The sequence below is a fragment of the Mytilus trossulus genome, chromosome 4 (genome assembly GCF_036588685.1).
Source record: "Mytilus trossulus isolate FHL-02 chromosome 4, PNRI_Mtr1.1.1.hap1, whole genome shotgun sequence".
Classification (NCBI taxonomy): Eukaryota; Metazoa; Mollusca; class Bivalvia; order Mytilida; family Mytilidae; genus Mytilus; species Mytilus trossulus.
The window spans coordinates 6,948,658-6,963,137 of NC_086376.1; the positions used below are offsets into that span (position 1 = coordinate 6,948,658).

Below are 14,480 nucleotides of genomic sequence, written 5' to 3' on the forward strand. Positions count from 1 at the left end.
TTATAGTTAGAGATAAACTGTAAACAGCAATAATGTTCAGCAAAGTAAGATCTACAAATAAGTCAACATGACCAAAATGGTCAGTTGACCCGTTTAGGAGTTATTGCCCTTTATAGTCAATTTTTAACCATTTTTCGTTAATTAAAGTAATCTTTTACAAAAATCTTCTCCTCTGAAACTACTTGGCCAAATTAATCCAAACTTGGCCACAATCATCTTTGGGGTATCTAGTTTAAAAAATGTGTGGCGTGACCTGGTCAACCAACCAAGATGGCCGCCACGGCTAAAAATAGAACAAAGGGGTAAAATGTAGTTTTTGGCTTATAACTCAAAAACCAAAGCATTTTGAGGAAATCTGACGGGATAAAAATGTTTATCAGGTCAAGATCTATCTGCCCTAAAATTTTCAGATGAATCGGTCAATCGGTTGTTGGGTTGCTGCCCCTGAATTGGTAATTTTGAGGAAATTTTGCTGTTTTTGGTTATTATCTTGAATATTATTATAGATAGAGATAAACTGTAAACAGCAATAATGTTCAGCAAAGTAAGATCTACAAATAAGTCAACATGACCAAAATGGTCAGTTGACCCGTTTAGGAGTTATTGCCCTTTATAGTCAATTTTTAACCATTTTTCATAAATTAAAGTAATCTTTTACAAAAATCTTCTCCTCTGAAACTACTTGGCCAAACTAATCCAAACTTGGCCACAATCATCTTTGGGGTATCTAGTTTAAAAAATGTGTGGCGTGACCTGGTCAACCAACCAAGATGGCCGCCACGGCTAAAAATAGAACATAGGGGTAAAATGCAGTTTTTGGCTTATAACTCAAAAACCAAAGCATTTAGAGCAAATCTGACATGGGATAAAAATGTTTATCAGGTCAAGAACTATCTGCCCTGAAATTTTCAGATGAATCGGTCAATCCGTTGTTGGGTTGCTGCCCCTGAATTGGTAATTTTGAGGAAATTTTGCTGTTTTTGGTTATTATCTTGAATATTATTATAGTAAGAGATAAACTGTAAACAGCAATAATGTTCAGCAAAGTAAGATCTACAAATAAGTCAACATGACCAAAATGGTCAGTTGACCCGTTTAAGAGTTATTGCCCTTTATAGTCAATTTTTAACCATTTTCATTAATTTGGTAAATTTATGTAAATTTTTACCAAATATAGTTCTCTGTTACTAATGGGCAAAGTTCATGATAGATATAATTGTAAGAAGCAAAATCGTTCAGTAAAGTAAGAACTTCAAACACATCACCATCACCAAAATACAATTTTGTCATGAATCCATTTGTGTCCTTTGTTTAATATGCACATAGACCAAGGTGAGCGACACAGGCTCTTTAGAGCCTCTAGTTTAGTTGTTGAAAGTATTATGCATGCTCAGCTTGAATTCACAATAGACGATAGACATAGTACATATATAATTGTAATTTTATTTGTAGGGGAAACCCAGGTATCCAGTCAAATTCTATTTATGCTTTAGCTGGTTTGGCAGTTACTATAAATAGATATGGATCCAACTTGGATAAAGAAAGTCTTGAAGTTGCAGAAGAAAGCACTGAATATTTGAGTCATTCTCATTGGTTAACAGTTGTTATGGATACCATAATGTGCTTGGCAGATGTCAATCATAAACCCAAGGGATCCTTGTTGGGCTTATGTCAACAGGTATATTCAAATAAGATTGTATGTAGAATTATTTTCGCGCTTAATTTTCATTGGCTTAAATACAATGTATATCTCCATTAAAAGCTCATAAGAGCTTATGTTGTCTTTCTTTGTATAGTTTGCCTACTCTAAACAAGGCTTATTATTTTATAAGAATCTTAAAAAACTAGCAAACATACCATTTTATTTTCTTGCTTTTTAAGTTCCTTTATTTATATACATGTACTATCAATTTTAACAGTCTTTAAAAGCTCAAGTGTTATATTTTGAAACAGAAACGAATATTTAGACTTCACAACTTAAAAGTCTATATTGCTGACATTGTGCTTTATAATTTCGTGTATGTTCTTGAATGACATCATCATGAATCAAGAGTAAAATAGGGTTTATGATATGGATACTTAAAAATTGAAATGGTATCTTAACATCCAAGAGCTGAAAATTCAATTTTAAAACCTTTGATTTAATCGTTTTTTTTGCAGAAAATTTAATATATTCCTTATTAAAAATGCAATAGAAATAAGATTTGCCAAATTTTTCTTTGAAATATTATCCTTTAAAATATTAAGGATTTTTTTTTAATTTCACGTTTTGCCTTGAGTCTCATTTTAAAGTTCAATTGATTGTCTGCTCAGGTTTTAAACATTATATTTCAAAGTTTTTCTCTTGTTTTGATATACTATATTGTTCTTAAATTTGAAGGTTCAAAGATTTAATCATATTAATATATTTTTGATTTCTATTAGATATTTGTTGTCATGGTACATTATATTACAAATAGGAATTACTATTTGAAAAATCGTAGAAGAAAATGATTTTCAGTAAAATGTTAGTGAGGTAAAATTCAATTTCAACATTCTCTTATGTGATTAAATTTTTATATGGCTGCTAAAATAATTATCTCTAAAAATTTGATGGAATTCAATATTATGATAGAATTCAGCCAATATGTATTACATCAAAACAATGGATAATTGTTGCATCTGGGAGATGAATTTTGTCTTTTGTGTAACATGTGTCAATTTTTGTTTTGTGTTACATTTGTCAATTTCAAGAATGAGGTGATTTCTCCTGTCACAAAATTACAGAACTGTTATTGATATATTCATTTATTCACCTTATTTGTAAATGGCGAAATATGAAAGATGATCAAGTACATTTTAAAACTTTCTATTCAAGATAAAATATATAGAATTTATATATAAGTAGTTTTAAAAGCTTGTTATTTTAAAACAGAGCCGCATCTATCCTGAAGTTCTTTCAAAACAAAAAAGTCAAATGTAATTGAAATTTTAATATTAAGTACATTCATATATATCTATGTGTTGATTACCCAATTTCTGATGATCACGAGATGAAATTCTAGAGTACTACATCCTTTATTTACTTAATTGTGATTAATTTTTCTTGTCCATTTTGCAAACCTCAAGTTAAATGAAATATATAGGACAATTAATATAAATGATTCAAAATCAAAAATTGCTGTCACTTGCAAATTATTCAAATGACCGAATTGGCTTTTTCATTTTATCATGTCATATCTTAGGATATTGGGTTCAATGAAAAATATGACTTTAGACAGAATGGAGACATATGATATATATGTGATATACCACAGCATATAAGAGAGTCTGGTTAGGGGGGGTCTTTAATTCTTTAATTCTTTGTTCCCAAATGAAAATATGAGTTATTTATTTAGTGATGTACGCTGGGCTGTTGGGCAGTCAGGTCATGCTTGATTTTCACGATTTAAGTTTTTATCGTTGTTGGTTTGTAGACCTATAAGTAGAGAATAGTTATAATAAGATTGAATTTGGCTTTTCCATTTCTGAACCCTACAACATATCATTTATTTTTATATTGATCCTGTTTTTAGCGGACCAGATTTGCAAATTTAATTTTCATTTAGAAAAATCTGGTTTGCTGTCAATCTGACTTCATGTTGTATTGACTATCATAATCTCTCTCTCTTTAACCCGTTATTCTTTATTCTTATATTTTAACATTCGATTATTTTCTGATTTTTATTTTTATGCCCCATTTATGGGCATCATGTTTTCTGTTTGTCCATTCGATTGTCCGTCTGTCCCACTGCAGAATAAAGTTTTTGGTCAAGGTAGTTTTTGCTGAAGTAGAAGTTCAATCAACTTGAAACTTGATGCACATGTTCCTTATGTTATGATCTTTCTAGTTTTAATGCCAAATTGGAGTTCTTACTCAATTTTTATGCTCCACTGAACATACAAAATTAAAGTGCAGATGGGTCATCCATGTACTATGGACACATTCTTGTTAGACATATTTTTCTCTATTCTGGTTTTTTTTTTTATCTTTTATACTTTTAGCCCATTATTCTCTATTCTGTGAACCCCATCTAGAGTCATATTTAAATATGATACAATCTTTAAACCTTAAAATATTCTAGACCCTCACATAAAGAAATAGTTGTATAAGGAAACATTAATTATATAACTGAATAATGAAAGCATCAAGAATATTATTAAAAGTCTGATGTAACTGTTTTATAAGCATGTCTTAAACATTCTCTTAGAGAAAAAAGGGTCAGTACGTAAATTCCATATTCTGAAATAAAATATGCTACACTGACTGTTTATGCTCTTTGAGTACACAAATGCCATATTCTAAAATAACAACTGTTACACCGAATGTGTATGGTTTGTGAGCATGTAAAAGCCATATTCTAAAATAATATCTGTTCCGCTGCTTTTTTATGGTCTGTAAGTACATAAATGTCAAATTCTGAAATAATATCTGCTACAATTACTATTTGAATTATACCACAGCATCCTGTTAGGAAATTCATTTCAACAGCATCTTAAACCATTTAGGTGTTACAAATAATCAACTTTTTTCAGCTGAAGTATTTTAGTGTATACTTGGTGCACATGAGTTAAAGTTGCTTCTTTATAAGATGAACCATGAATTGTTTACGCCCATTGTAGATGAGACAAATTATGGTTATCCATAGTTCATCCATCCTCCTGTAAACACTTTGTAATCTTTTACAAAAATCTTTCCCTCTGAATCTACTAAGACAAATTTAGTATTATAGATAGAGATATATTAACTGTAAATCGCAACAATGTTCAGCAAAGTAAGATCTTCAAATAAGTCTACATTATAAGGGTCTCTAATTTTATTAATTATGTTTTTAAACTTATTTTACATGAATTCAAAAACCTTTGTAGTTACAGGTGAGTGACACAGGCTCTGGGAGCCTCTAGTTATTATACTGTTAATTTCTTCTAAATGGGGCATAAAGCATTATGTCTAAGGTCTCTACATCTGTTTTATATGTATTGCAGGTGATGAGACTCTAATAAAATATTGAATCTGAATCTGTTTGTCTATCTGTACCACTTCAGGGTTATGTTTTTAGTCAAGGTAGTTTTTGATGAAGTTGAAGTCCAATCACCTTGAAAAGTAGCACAAATGTTTCCTATGATATGATCTTTCTTAGAGTTTTGACCCTACAATCACATAAAAATGATAGTGCGAGTAGTGCATCTGTGTACTATGGACAATTCTTGTTTTTATAGATGGTTGTGCTCTGCAATATTTCTAAATATGAACAAGTGTAATAGCAAGATTGTGTATAATTTTACAATTTCATATATATATTTTATTACAATACAAGGTTTCTGTTTTGTCCTTCTTCCTTTTCCAACACTTCTTACCATTGCCATAAACAATAATAACCAAATAATGGGATTAAATTTTCTTTTCTTCAAATAATTGATTTATATATATGTATATAGGTTTGGAAGGTCACTTAGTTCATTGCCAATTTTCTTTCATGTTGATTTGATATATTGTATTGTCTAGATATGGCTAATGTGATGAATCCCGTGGTTAAAGGAATGAGATATCGGTTAAATTTTCTGAATCAATTGTCAAATAGAATTGTTATGTGAACTTGGGTTATGACAGGGCGTCAATTGTTTTTAAATTAGCTCAGTCTGTTCTGGTATTGTTCTGGTGTTTAGGGAGTCAGAAAATCAAGATAATCTTATGAGGGTATCAATAGATCTTGTAACATCTGCTGCAGTGAGTATTGGATTATACATAATCATTAATGATGTCCTTCAAGTTCTGCCAAGGCTTTTTAAAAGTGCATCAGACAAAACAATTTTTTTAACCCGTAAATATTACCATCATAAAAAATATAGTTATTAATAAATGATATCAGTAATTTATTTTTAAAATTTGGACATGATATTATACTTATAGTGAAATAGATGTTTCATTGTAAAATAAATTATGTTTTCTGGTCTGTGCATTCATTAAGGTTTATTGTTTTGGCCTAAAGATTCTTTCAATAACTAAACTTGTAGAAAATAAAAGTGTAATGGAAGGAACAAATATAAAGCAAACTTAGGACCAATCAAGATTTGTTCTCATATTTAGTGATGATTAATGTGTCAATTGAAAGAGCAGACAATTTATGTAATTATATTTGCACTGTTGTTATTGCTTTTTCCCTACCTGCAATTATGAATTGTTCCCTCGGTGTCTTCAACCTATGCCAACATTTGATAAAAATATATTCAACCTATGCCTACAAACAAAATACAATAGGTATTGGATAGTACCTGTATGGATGTAATTATCAGCTATACAATTTAGTTTTAAAGTATGAATAAATATTGTAATTATTACCTGAAAAATATATTGTTTTGCTAAAAATTCTTTCAAGAAATGTAACAGTACATAGTAATTTCATGTAGGCAAAACAGCTTGCTGGATAAAAATTAACCTTATTTTGAGAAAAAAATATTCATGGCAACATTGTTGTTGAATAAAAGTTTTTCTGTATATTTGAGGTTCAACTACAACTACAATCTAAAGAGAACATGATCTTCAGGTCAACATTCAGTCTACAAATTCAAAGTGTGACATAGAGCCATAAATTAGATTTTGGATTTGGTTTGTAGAAAAGAAAATTACGGGCCAAAAAATATTATGAATACCTTGGGGAAACTGAGAACATGCTAAAAGTTCTTAATTTTAAAATCATAGTTTCTAATACTTAAAGCTGAGAACAGTATATCTAATATATATGTTCCTGCTTAAAGGCATTATAAAACTATCAAATTCATTAGCAATTTTAAGTCGTGAAGCTATGCATTTAGATTATTTTTAATTCTTTATTGGTTGAAAGTATCCCAAAAGATTGTTCCACAATTGAACATAGTTTTTGTTTTCTTTTATGCAGAGATCATCAGGTGACAAGCTTCCTGCCAGTACATTGGCCCAGGCAACATCCAGTGTGGCCCTCAGTCAGATTGTACCTATATTGATATCTAATGACTCCTCCAGAATACTGCCATGTATCAGACTATTGTTGTCAAGGTTACCAGGATCCAAAGAGGAATCACCTGTTTTACAGTTCCATGCAGGACTTGGACTCGGAATGTTCTTGGCTAGAATATTTGAAGAACATTTCTCTGATGTTTGTGGTTCTCAAGTAGGTCTTTCTTATTTGGGTTTGTTTATTGTTAGGATGTTTTGAAATAGTTAAACTACATGTATGTTTCTAGAGAATTCTTTAGTTTGTTTGGCTATAACAAAAATCATTTGTAATTCAAATATAACCTTCATATCAAAACAAAATGTTGCATTTGTAATGAGACATGCTTCCACAAAAAGGGCACAGGTAAATAAAAAAAGGGGGGAAAAAATGTTGATCAGGCACACATTTTCAGAGTGAAGCAGTATCACGCTTCATACAAAATTTGCTTCAGCCAACACTCTTACACCCCAAAAAGAAGCATTAATTTCTTTGACACATTTCTTTTTGGACTGAGGTATGTATTTGTATCCAATTCCACTTGTTAATGGATAAAATATTTTTTAAACTCAAAGTTCCAAGGAATTGTATGCTAGATGAGAATGTTTAAGACAGAATAACCGAGGACACTTTTACACAATGCATGTGTTTCTATGTAGGAAACTGGAAGATGAAATACAGAATTTTACTGCCAAATGAACACAATAATATCATAATTAAAACAAAATATACAACAGTAAGACGGTAACCCAGTAACACAAATAATCAAAATATTATATAAAGGAAATCATACAGTCTTCAATGATAGACAAAAGTCAAAATAACAAAAAACATTACATTAAGCTTCTCAATAAGGCTTTTAAGCTAATTAGACATCTTCTGCACAAACAAATATAGAATATAATGTCAAACTAATGTTATTTTAGACTTGCTAGATAAAAAGTTTTTACAAAATGAGAAAATTTTGAAAATTGCTGCAATTTACAAATAATTTCTAGCAAGATGCTGTTAAGCCCATAAATTATGCATTTATGAATAATAAGGCAATTATTGATAAAGCCTTAAATAATCTGTTGCAAATTATATTTCAAAGAAGATACATTTTTCACAGATAATTTTGTGATCAATATTAGCTTAGGCTAGACAGAGACCTTCAATCTTATAGCAGAAAAGTGATTATTATTAGTCTTAAATAAATGTGGGGGAATGAAATTAGGTTTTCATGTTGATAAGTGGGAGCTTAATTTGGGAGGGCAATTTTTTTGTCTCTTCGTCAACATACAGAAAAAACTTCTGCCATTAGTTTTGCACCAAAACATTATGTAAAGTTTCAAATATTAATTGAATTTATGCTGTGATATTTCATTGAAAGCTTTTACAAAATTTATATAATTAGAACACTGTTGACAAATTTAGGTTGAAATCTACAATTGAATTAAAGTTCCATTTTGATGTTCATTTCAAGGACGTATATGAAATTAGATTTTCAGAGATTGAAATGTGACTTGTATAATACAAGTTGTATAATATAGGCATGGTAGTTATAGTATAAATAGAGTAAATAGGTCATTAAATGTAGGTTTTTCTAAAATTACTAGTAAAGGCCATTCCCTTCAAACTTTCAAGTACTATTTCACATGTAGCTTAAAATTTAGTGTTTGATTGATTGATTGATTGATTGATTGATTGATGTTTCTTCTTCTTCTTCTTCTTCTTCTTCTTCTTCTTCTTCTTCTTCTTCTTTTTTCATCGGGAAGCCGCACGTTAGACGCGGGCAGGCTACCGCGGGTCTCTCGACCATCGAGGCCTTCAAACTATACCCTCGGTAAAAAAATGTTACAAGGGTGAAATTTTCATCGGGAAGCCGCACGTTAGACGCGGACAGGCTACCGCGGGTCTCTCGACCATCGAGGCCGTCTAACTATACCCTCGGTAAAAAATTTTTACAAGGGTGAAATTTTCATCGGGAAGCCGCACGTTAGATGCGGACAGGCTACCGCGGGTCTCTCGACCATCGAAGGCCGTCAAACTATACCCTCGGTAAAAAAATGTTACAAGGGTGAAATTTTCATCGGGAAGCCGCACGTTAGACGCGGACATTCTTCTTCTTCTTCCTTGCTAAGGACTGGATTATTTAAAAGAATGTCATAAGTCCACTTGATCGAGAATGAGACAGCAATTGTCCTGCAACTATTTACAAGTAAAACGTTCCGAATATATAGAATTTAAAATTATGTACACTTGGCTGCTGTTTAGTGTCCAGCTGCAAATATTTCATGTATTATAAAGACTAGAAAATTCTAATGTGATATGATAAAACCGGCTTTATACCTAACTGAATATTTACAGTGCTAGCGTACAGTGGCATGAAGCATTGTCACACTATTTCTTATTTTAAGCAGTAGAGAACAAATCCCATTATATCCTGTACTCAAGGGAACCAATCTACCCAGTGATCACGGAGGTAGTGGAGATTCAATGGACCAAATATCAACATTTATAACTGTTGTAACCATCTACATTCACTAGAAAGTTTAAGAAATTCACTTTTTGTTATTCCATATTGAGCTGGGCTTAATTCTGTTTAGTTTTATTAAGTCTGGGGAAAATATGATAAGTATGTCTTTAACAAGAAACAATAAATAACTGATTATTTCTCCATTACAGGGTATGGTAGAGATCTGGAAGACACTTGACAGTTTTGAAGAATGTTGTTTTTCAACAAAAGATAATAGGTAAGAATAATTAGTCAATCAATCGACCTTTAATTACAGGGAACTAGGATATGGTGTAAATGTATGACCTAAAAAAAACTATCACACCGCAAACTTGAAATAAAAGAAATAACTTTTATTGTGTTCTTTAACTCAAAGTCAACTTCAAGGAACACTCATAAATAATGCATGTTCATGGGAATGTTAAAGTATTTAAGACCATTTTTTTTCACTGATATAAACTTCTTAAACAGATATTACAGATTTGTTTTTAAATTTGGGGTAGTCTAATAATGAATGGGGAGACAAAACAATGTATAGCACCCAAACTCTTCCACTAATTGCCTTCTTATTTTTGAAGTCTGTAAGTGAATACAAATTATCAAACATAGAATGAATACACTTATGAAAGCTGTCTGATGTGTTGTATCTGAATATTTAAAATATCTTTTTTTTTCTGGATAAAGGAGTAGGTCCCTTTTGGCCCCAAAATATAGCAGTTTTACAAAATTGTTAAAATGTGAACTTTTAGCAATTTATTGGAAAGTAGAATACTTCTGCTACATAAATATGGGCTGTTTTTTTACAATACAATGCGCAAATAATTTCAGTAATTTAGCATCATTTAGTTATACAAAAATTACTGAATTTGTTTTACAATTTTAGCATTTGAGTTAAATTTTAGACAGTTTCCGTCTTAAATGGAAGTAGCCGTGTTTGTGTTCATTCTTAATATTCAAATGCAAGTTGTATTATATGATAATACATAACATATATAAAGGTTGACAGTGAACTTTGATGAGGCCACTTTCATTTTTGACAAAAAAAACATCTGAAAAGTGACATGCTTAGCATATTTGATAGATTTTTCATATTTAAGCTTGAATTTGAGCGTCTCAAATGACGAAATCAGTTCAAAAGTTTCACATAAACTAATTGAATCGACTGAAGTAGATACTTAACTAAGTGTTTAAAAAGTGTCCAAAATCTTTCATCACATGAAACTGAAATTTGAGGCCAAAATCTGCCCTTTCAGGACCTACTCCTTTTTATTTAAAGTAAAGGAATTGCAACCAAATTGGTTAGATCATTTAGGGCTTTACAACACAGATCTCAAAGAAAGGACTAACATATTTGAGGAAAAGGGAAATTTGACAGTCAGTTGAAATTCTAAATGCAATTACTGCTTTCTGAACTTCCTGATATTATTTTACCCTTATGTCTAATGTAACTAGGACTAGCCATGGCTATAAGTGCCATGTGTGGGGAAGGTAATGTAACCTATATAAATTGTACTTTAGACAAGGATGTTTGTTAGGACTAGCAATGGCTATAAGTGCCATGTGTGGGGAAGGTAATGTAACCTATATAAATTGTACTTTAGACAAGGATGTTTGTTAGGACTAGCAATGGCTATAAGTGCCATGTGTGGGGAAGGTAATGTAACCTATATAAATTGTACTTTAGACAAGGATGTTTGTTAGGACTAGCAATGGCTATAAGTGCCATGTGTGGGGAAGGTAATGTAACCTATATAAATTGTACTTTAGACAAAGATGTTTGTTAGGACTAGCGATGGCTAAAAGTGCCATGTGTGAGGAAGGTCATATAACCTATATAAATTGTACTTTAGACAAGGATGTTTGTTAGGACTAGCAATGGCTATAAGTGCCATGTGTGAGGAAGGTAATGTAACCTATATAAATTGTACTTTAGACAAGGATGTTTGTTAGGACTAGCCATGGCTATAAGTGCCATGTGTGAGGAAGGTAATGTAACCTATATAAATTGTACTTTAGACAAGGATGTTTGTTAGGACTAGCGATGGCTAAAAGTGCCATGTGTGAGGAAGGTCATATAACCTATATAAATTGTACTTTAGACAAGGATGTTTGTTAGGACTAGCAATGGCTATAAGTGCCATGTGTGAGGAAGGTAATGTAACCTATATAAATTGTACTTTAGACAAGGATGTTTGTTAGGACTAGCCATGGCTATAAGTGCCATTTGTGAGGAAGGTAATGTAACCTATATAAATTGTACTTTAGACAAGGATGTTTGTTAGGACTAGCAATGGCTATAAGTGCCATGTGTGAGGAAGGTAATGTAACCTATATAAATTGTACTTTAGACACGGATGTTTGTTAGGACTAGCAATGGCTATAAGTGCCATGTGTGGGGAAGGTAATGTAACCTATATAAATTGTACTTTAGACAAGGATGTTTGCTAGGACTAGCCATGGCTATAAGTGCCATGTGTGAGGAAGGTAATGTAACCTATATAAATTGTACTTTAGACAAGGATGTTTGTTAGGACTAGCAATGGCTATAAGTGCCATGTGCGAGGAAGGTAATGTAACCTATATAAATTGTACTTTAGACAAGGATGTTTGCTTGGACTAGCAATGGCTATAAGTGCCATGTGTGGGGAAGGTAATGTAACCTATATAAATTGTACTTTAGACAAGGATGTTTGCTAGGACTAGCCATGGCTATAAGTGCCATGTGTGAAGAAGGGAAGACTGAAGCCAGAGCCCATGTCTCCTCTGTGTTTGATAAACTGTCTAGACAACTTGAAGCTTCAAAGGAGAAAGATACAGCTTATCAGGTAAGTAAATTATGATCAGTATTAAGGATGATCTGCCTTAACTTTATTACTAGAAAAAGTTTAAATTTTATGCTAAAATCAAAAATATTTGTCCACATATCTTATGTAAACAGAATAGATAAAATCATCAAAAGGGCTTTTGCTAATAAGAGCACAAAAAGATGCTTTCAATTGAAAATGATTCCACTATCCACCAATGGACCAAAGGTCAAGGGTGGAAACAACAATCAATGAACTAAATCCATACTACATTTTAATTTATAAAAGTTTTCGGGAATGAGCAACAATTTGAAAATAGTTCATGATTTATGTTAAACAAGAAACAAATATGACAAGTTTAGGACAGTGACCAATCACAAACTCAGAATAACAGGCTCATGACAGGGACAGGCACTTACAGAATGTTGTGAGGTTAAACATATTTGAAAGCTCCCAGCCCTTTCCAAACCTGTTATTATGGTGTAACAGCACAACACATTTAAATCACAAAAAGTCACATTACAAACAAAAAGAAACAGAATTAAAAATGATCTTGTTGATGATTTTGAGTAACAAAAAAGACAAATATATATATACACAAATCAAAAGATCATGAACATTGTTTTAATATATATTATGTAGGCTTTGTCTGTATGTTTGGCATGTGTATCCGGAGCAGCCTTCAGCAGTAATATTGTATCACCAGACCAGGTCAACAAGGTCATTGATAGCTTTGTCAAGGTCAACACAGATAATCCACAGGTATGTTATTATAATAGACTTATTGATAGATTAAAAAAAAATTGTTTCCATGACAACAAGATTATTGATAATTTTCAAGGTTAGCACACAAAATCATAAGATACTTTTGTCGCTTAATAGTAACTAGGTCATTAATTGCATTATTTACAAAAGAAGAAAGAATGATATACTGTACAATCAGAAATTATTGTGTGCATTTATTACTGCGATTTTGTAAATTTGAACTTATATGCGATTTGAACTTTTGCAATATTGTGAAACATCCTGTTCAATTCATATGAAAAATTTCAAAATGCTAGTTTATATGAAACATTGCAATAATTTCTGAATTAACAGTACTGTAATTCACAATTTGTTCATGCATTTATTATTGCAATCTTTGAAGAACTAATAACATATCATTACACAGTTATATATGATTTTTTTATTGACAACAGATAGACTATTAGGAAATCTTATTTACAAATAATGCCATGAAAAAGATAAAATGCTAGTTTTAATTTTGTGAACATATCCAGTAACAATTGTTTGCAATAATAAAATCATTGCAGAAATATCTGAATCAGTACTAAACACTAAAAAAATAAACTTTTTATGAACAGTCATGCATTGTTCATGGACATTCATGAATAGTTCATGATGGTTCATCAGTTCATGAAGGTTCATCAGTTCATGAATTTCATCTTGCAGGAGCAGTATTATTATGTTGCTGTTTCAATAATAATAATAACTCTTTCTTTCCTCTGATTCTTGTCTTTCCATTACAGATTACAGGAGTAAGTCTGGCCCTTGGAATGCTGTGTTACAGTATCAGTAAGACTGGACATCCTACCATTGGTGAAGTCAAGATCAAATTGTATGGTAAATGGATGGCTATGCTGAAGAAAATGGTAACCAAGATTTTTACTTATGGTTTTGAGTTTTGACAGTATTAAATTTCTGTCAATCAATCAATTTTAAGTTTTTTTTTCTCTTGACCTTTTCACAGCTTTGATACATGTACTTTCTTTTATGAAGGAGGATAAATTCACCTCATCGAATTTCTCTTTACAATATATTCATATCAATTATCTCAAAGATGATTTGAATTATTTCATATCTTTTATATATTAAAAGATATTATTTATCATATAAATGTTTAAAAAGTATTGCTGATTTCAAAAGGAAAGACAAAGATAACCAATATTGTATATAATGAAACAAATTATTTACATTCCTTCTTCCTTTCAACCAATACCTTAAATTTTTCACTGAACTTTAAAATTTTCTCCACACATGTGTCCAGAACGTATAAATGAACAGAATGACTTCATATTTAGAAAAAAAAATATTTGCCTATTAGCTGCTACTTTTTACCTGTTTTTTTTATTTTTATTTATAAGACTTCTATGTCCTGATCCTCCTTAAAAAAAAATTTTTTTGAAAGAA

At 31.2% G+C, this 14,480-nt stretch overlaps 1 protein-coding gene across 2 annotated transcripts in view; it reads left to right on the forward strand.

The window, feature by feature from the left end:
* LOC134714572 (focadhesin-like) overlaps window positions 1-14,480 on the forward strand; it is a 292,611-nt gene that overhangs the window by 228,232 nt on the left and 49,899 nt on the right. Inside the window, exons 22-28 of one of the 2 annotated variants that reach the window (XM_063575928.1) lie at window positions 1,453-1,678; window positions 6,915-7,166; window positions 9,657-9,724; window positions 12,001-12,053; window positions 12,220-12,311; window positions 12,933-13,052; window positions 13,820-13,942. In XM_063575928.1, coding sequence (XP_063431998.1) covers window positions 1,453-1,678; window positions 6,915-7,166; window positions 9,657-9,724; window positions 12,001-12,053; window positions 12,220-12,311; window positions 12,933-13,052; window positions 13,820-13,942 — 934 coding nt within the window. Of the gene's footprint in view, window positions 1-1,452; window positions 1,679-6,914; window positions 7,167-9,656; window positions 9,725-12,000; window positions 12,054-12,166; window positions 12,312-12,932; window positions 13,053-13,819; window positions 13,943-14,480 lie in introns of both variants that reach the window. The other variant, XM_063575927.1, reaches the window with a different exon arrangement.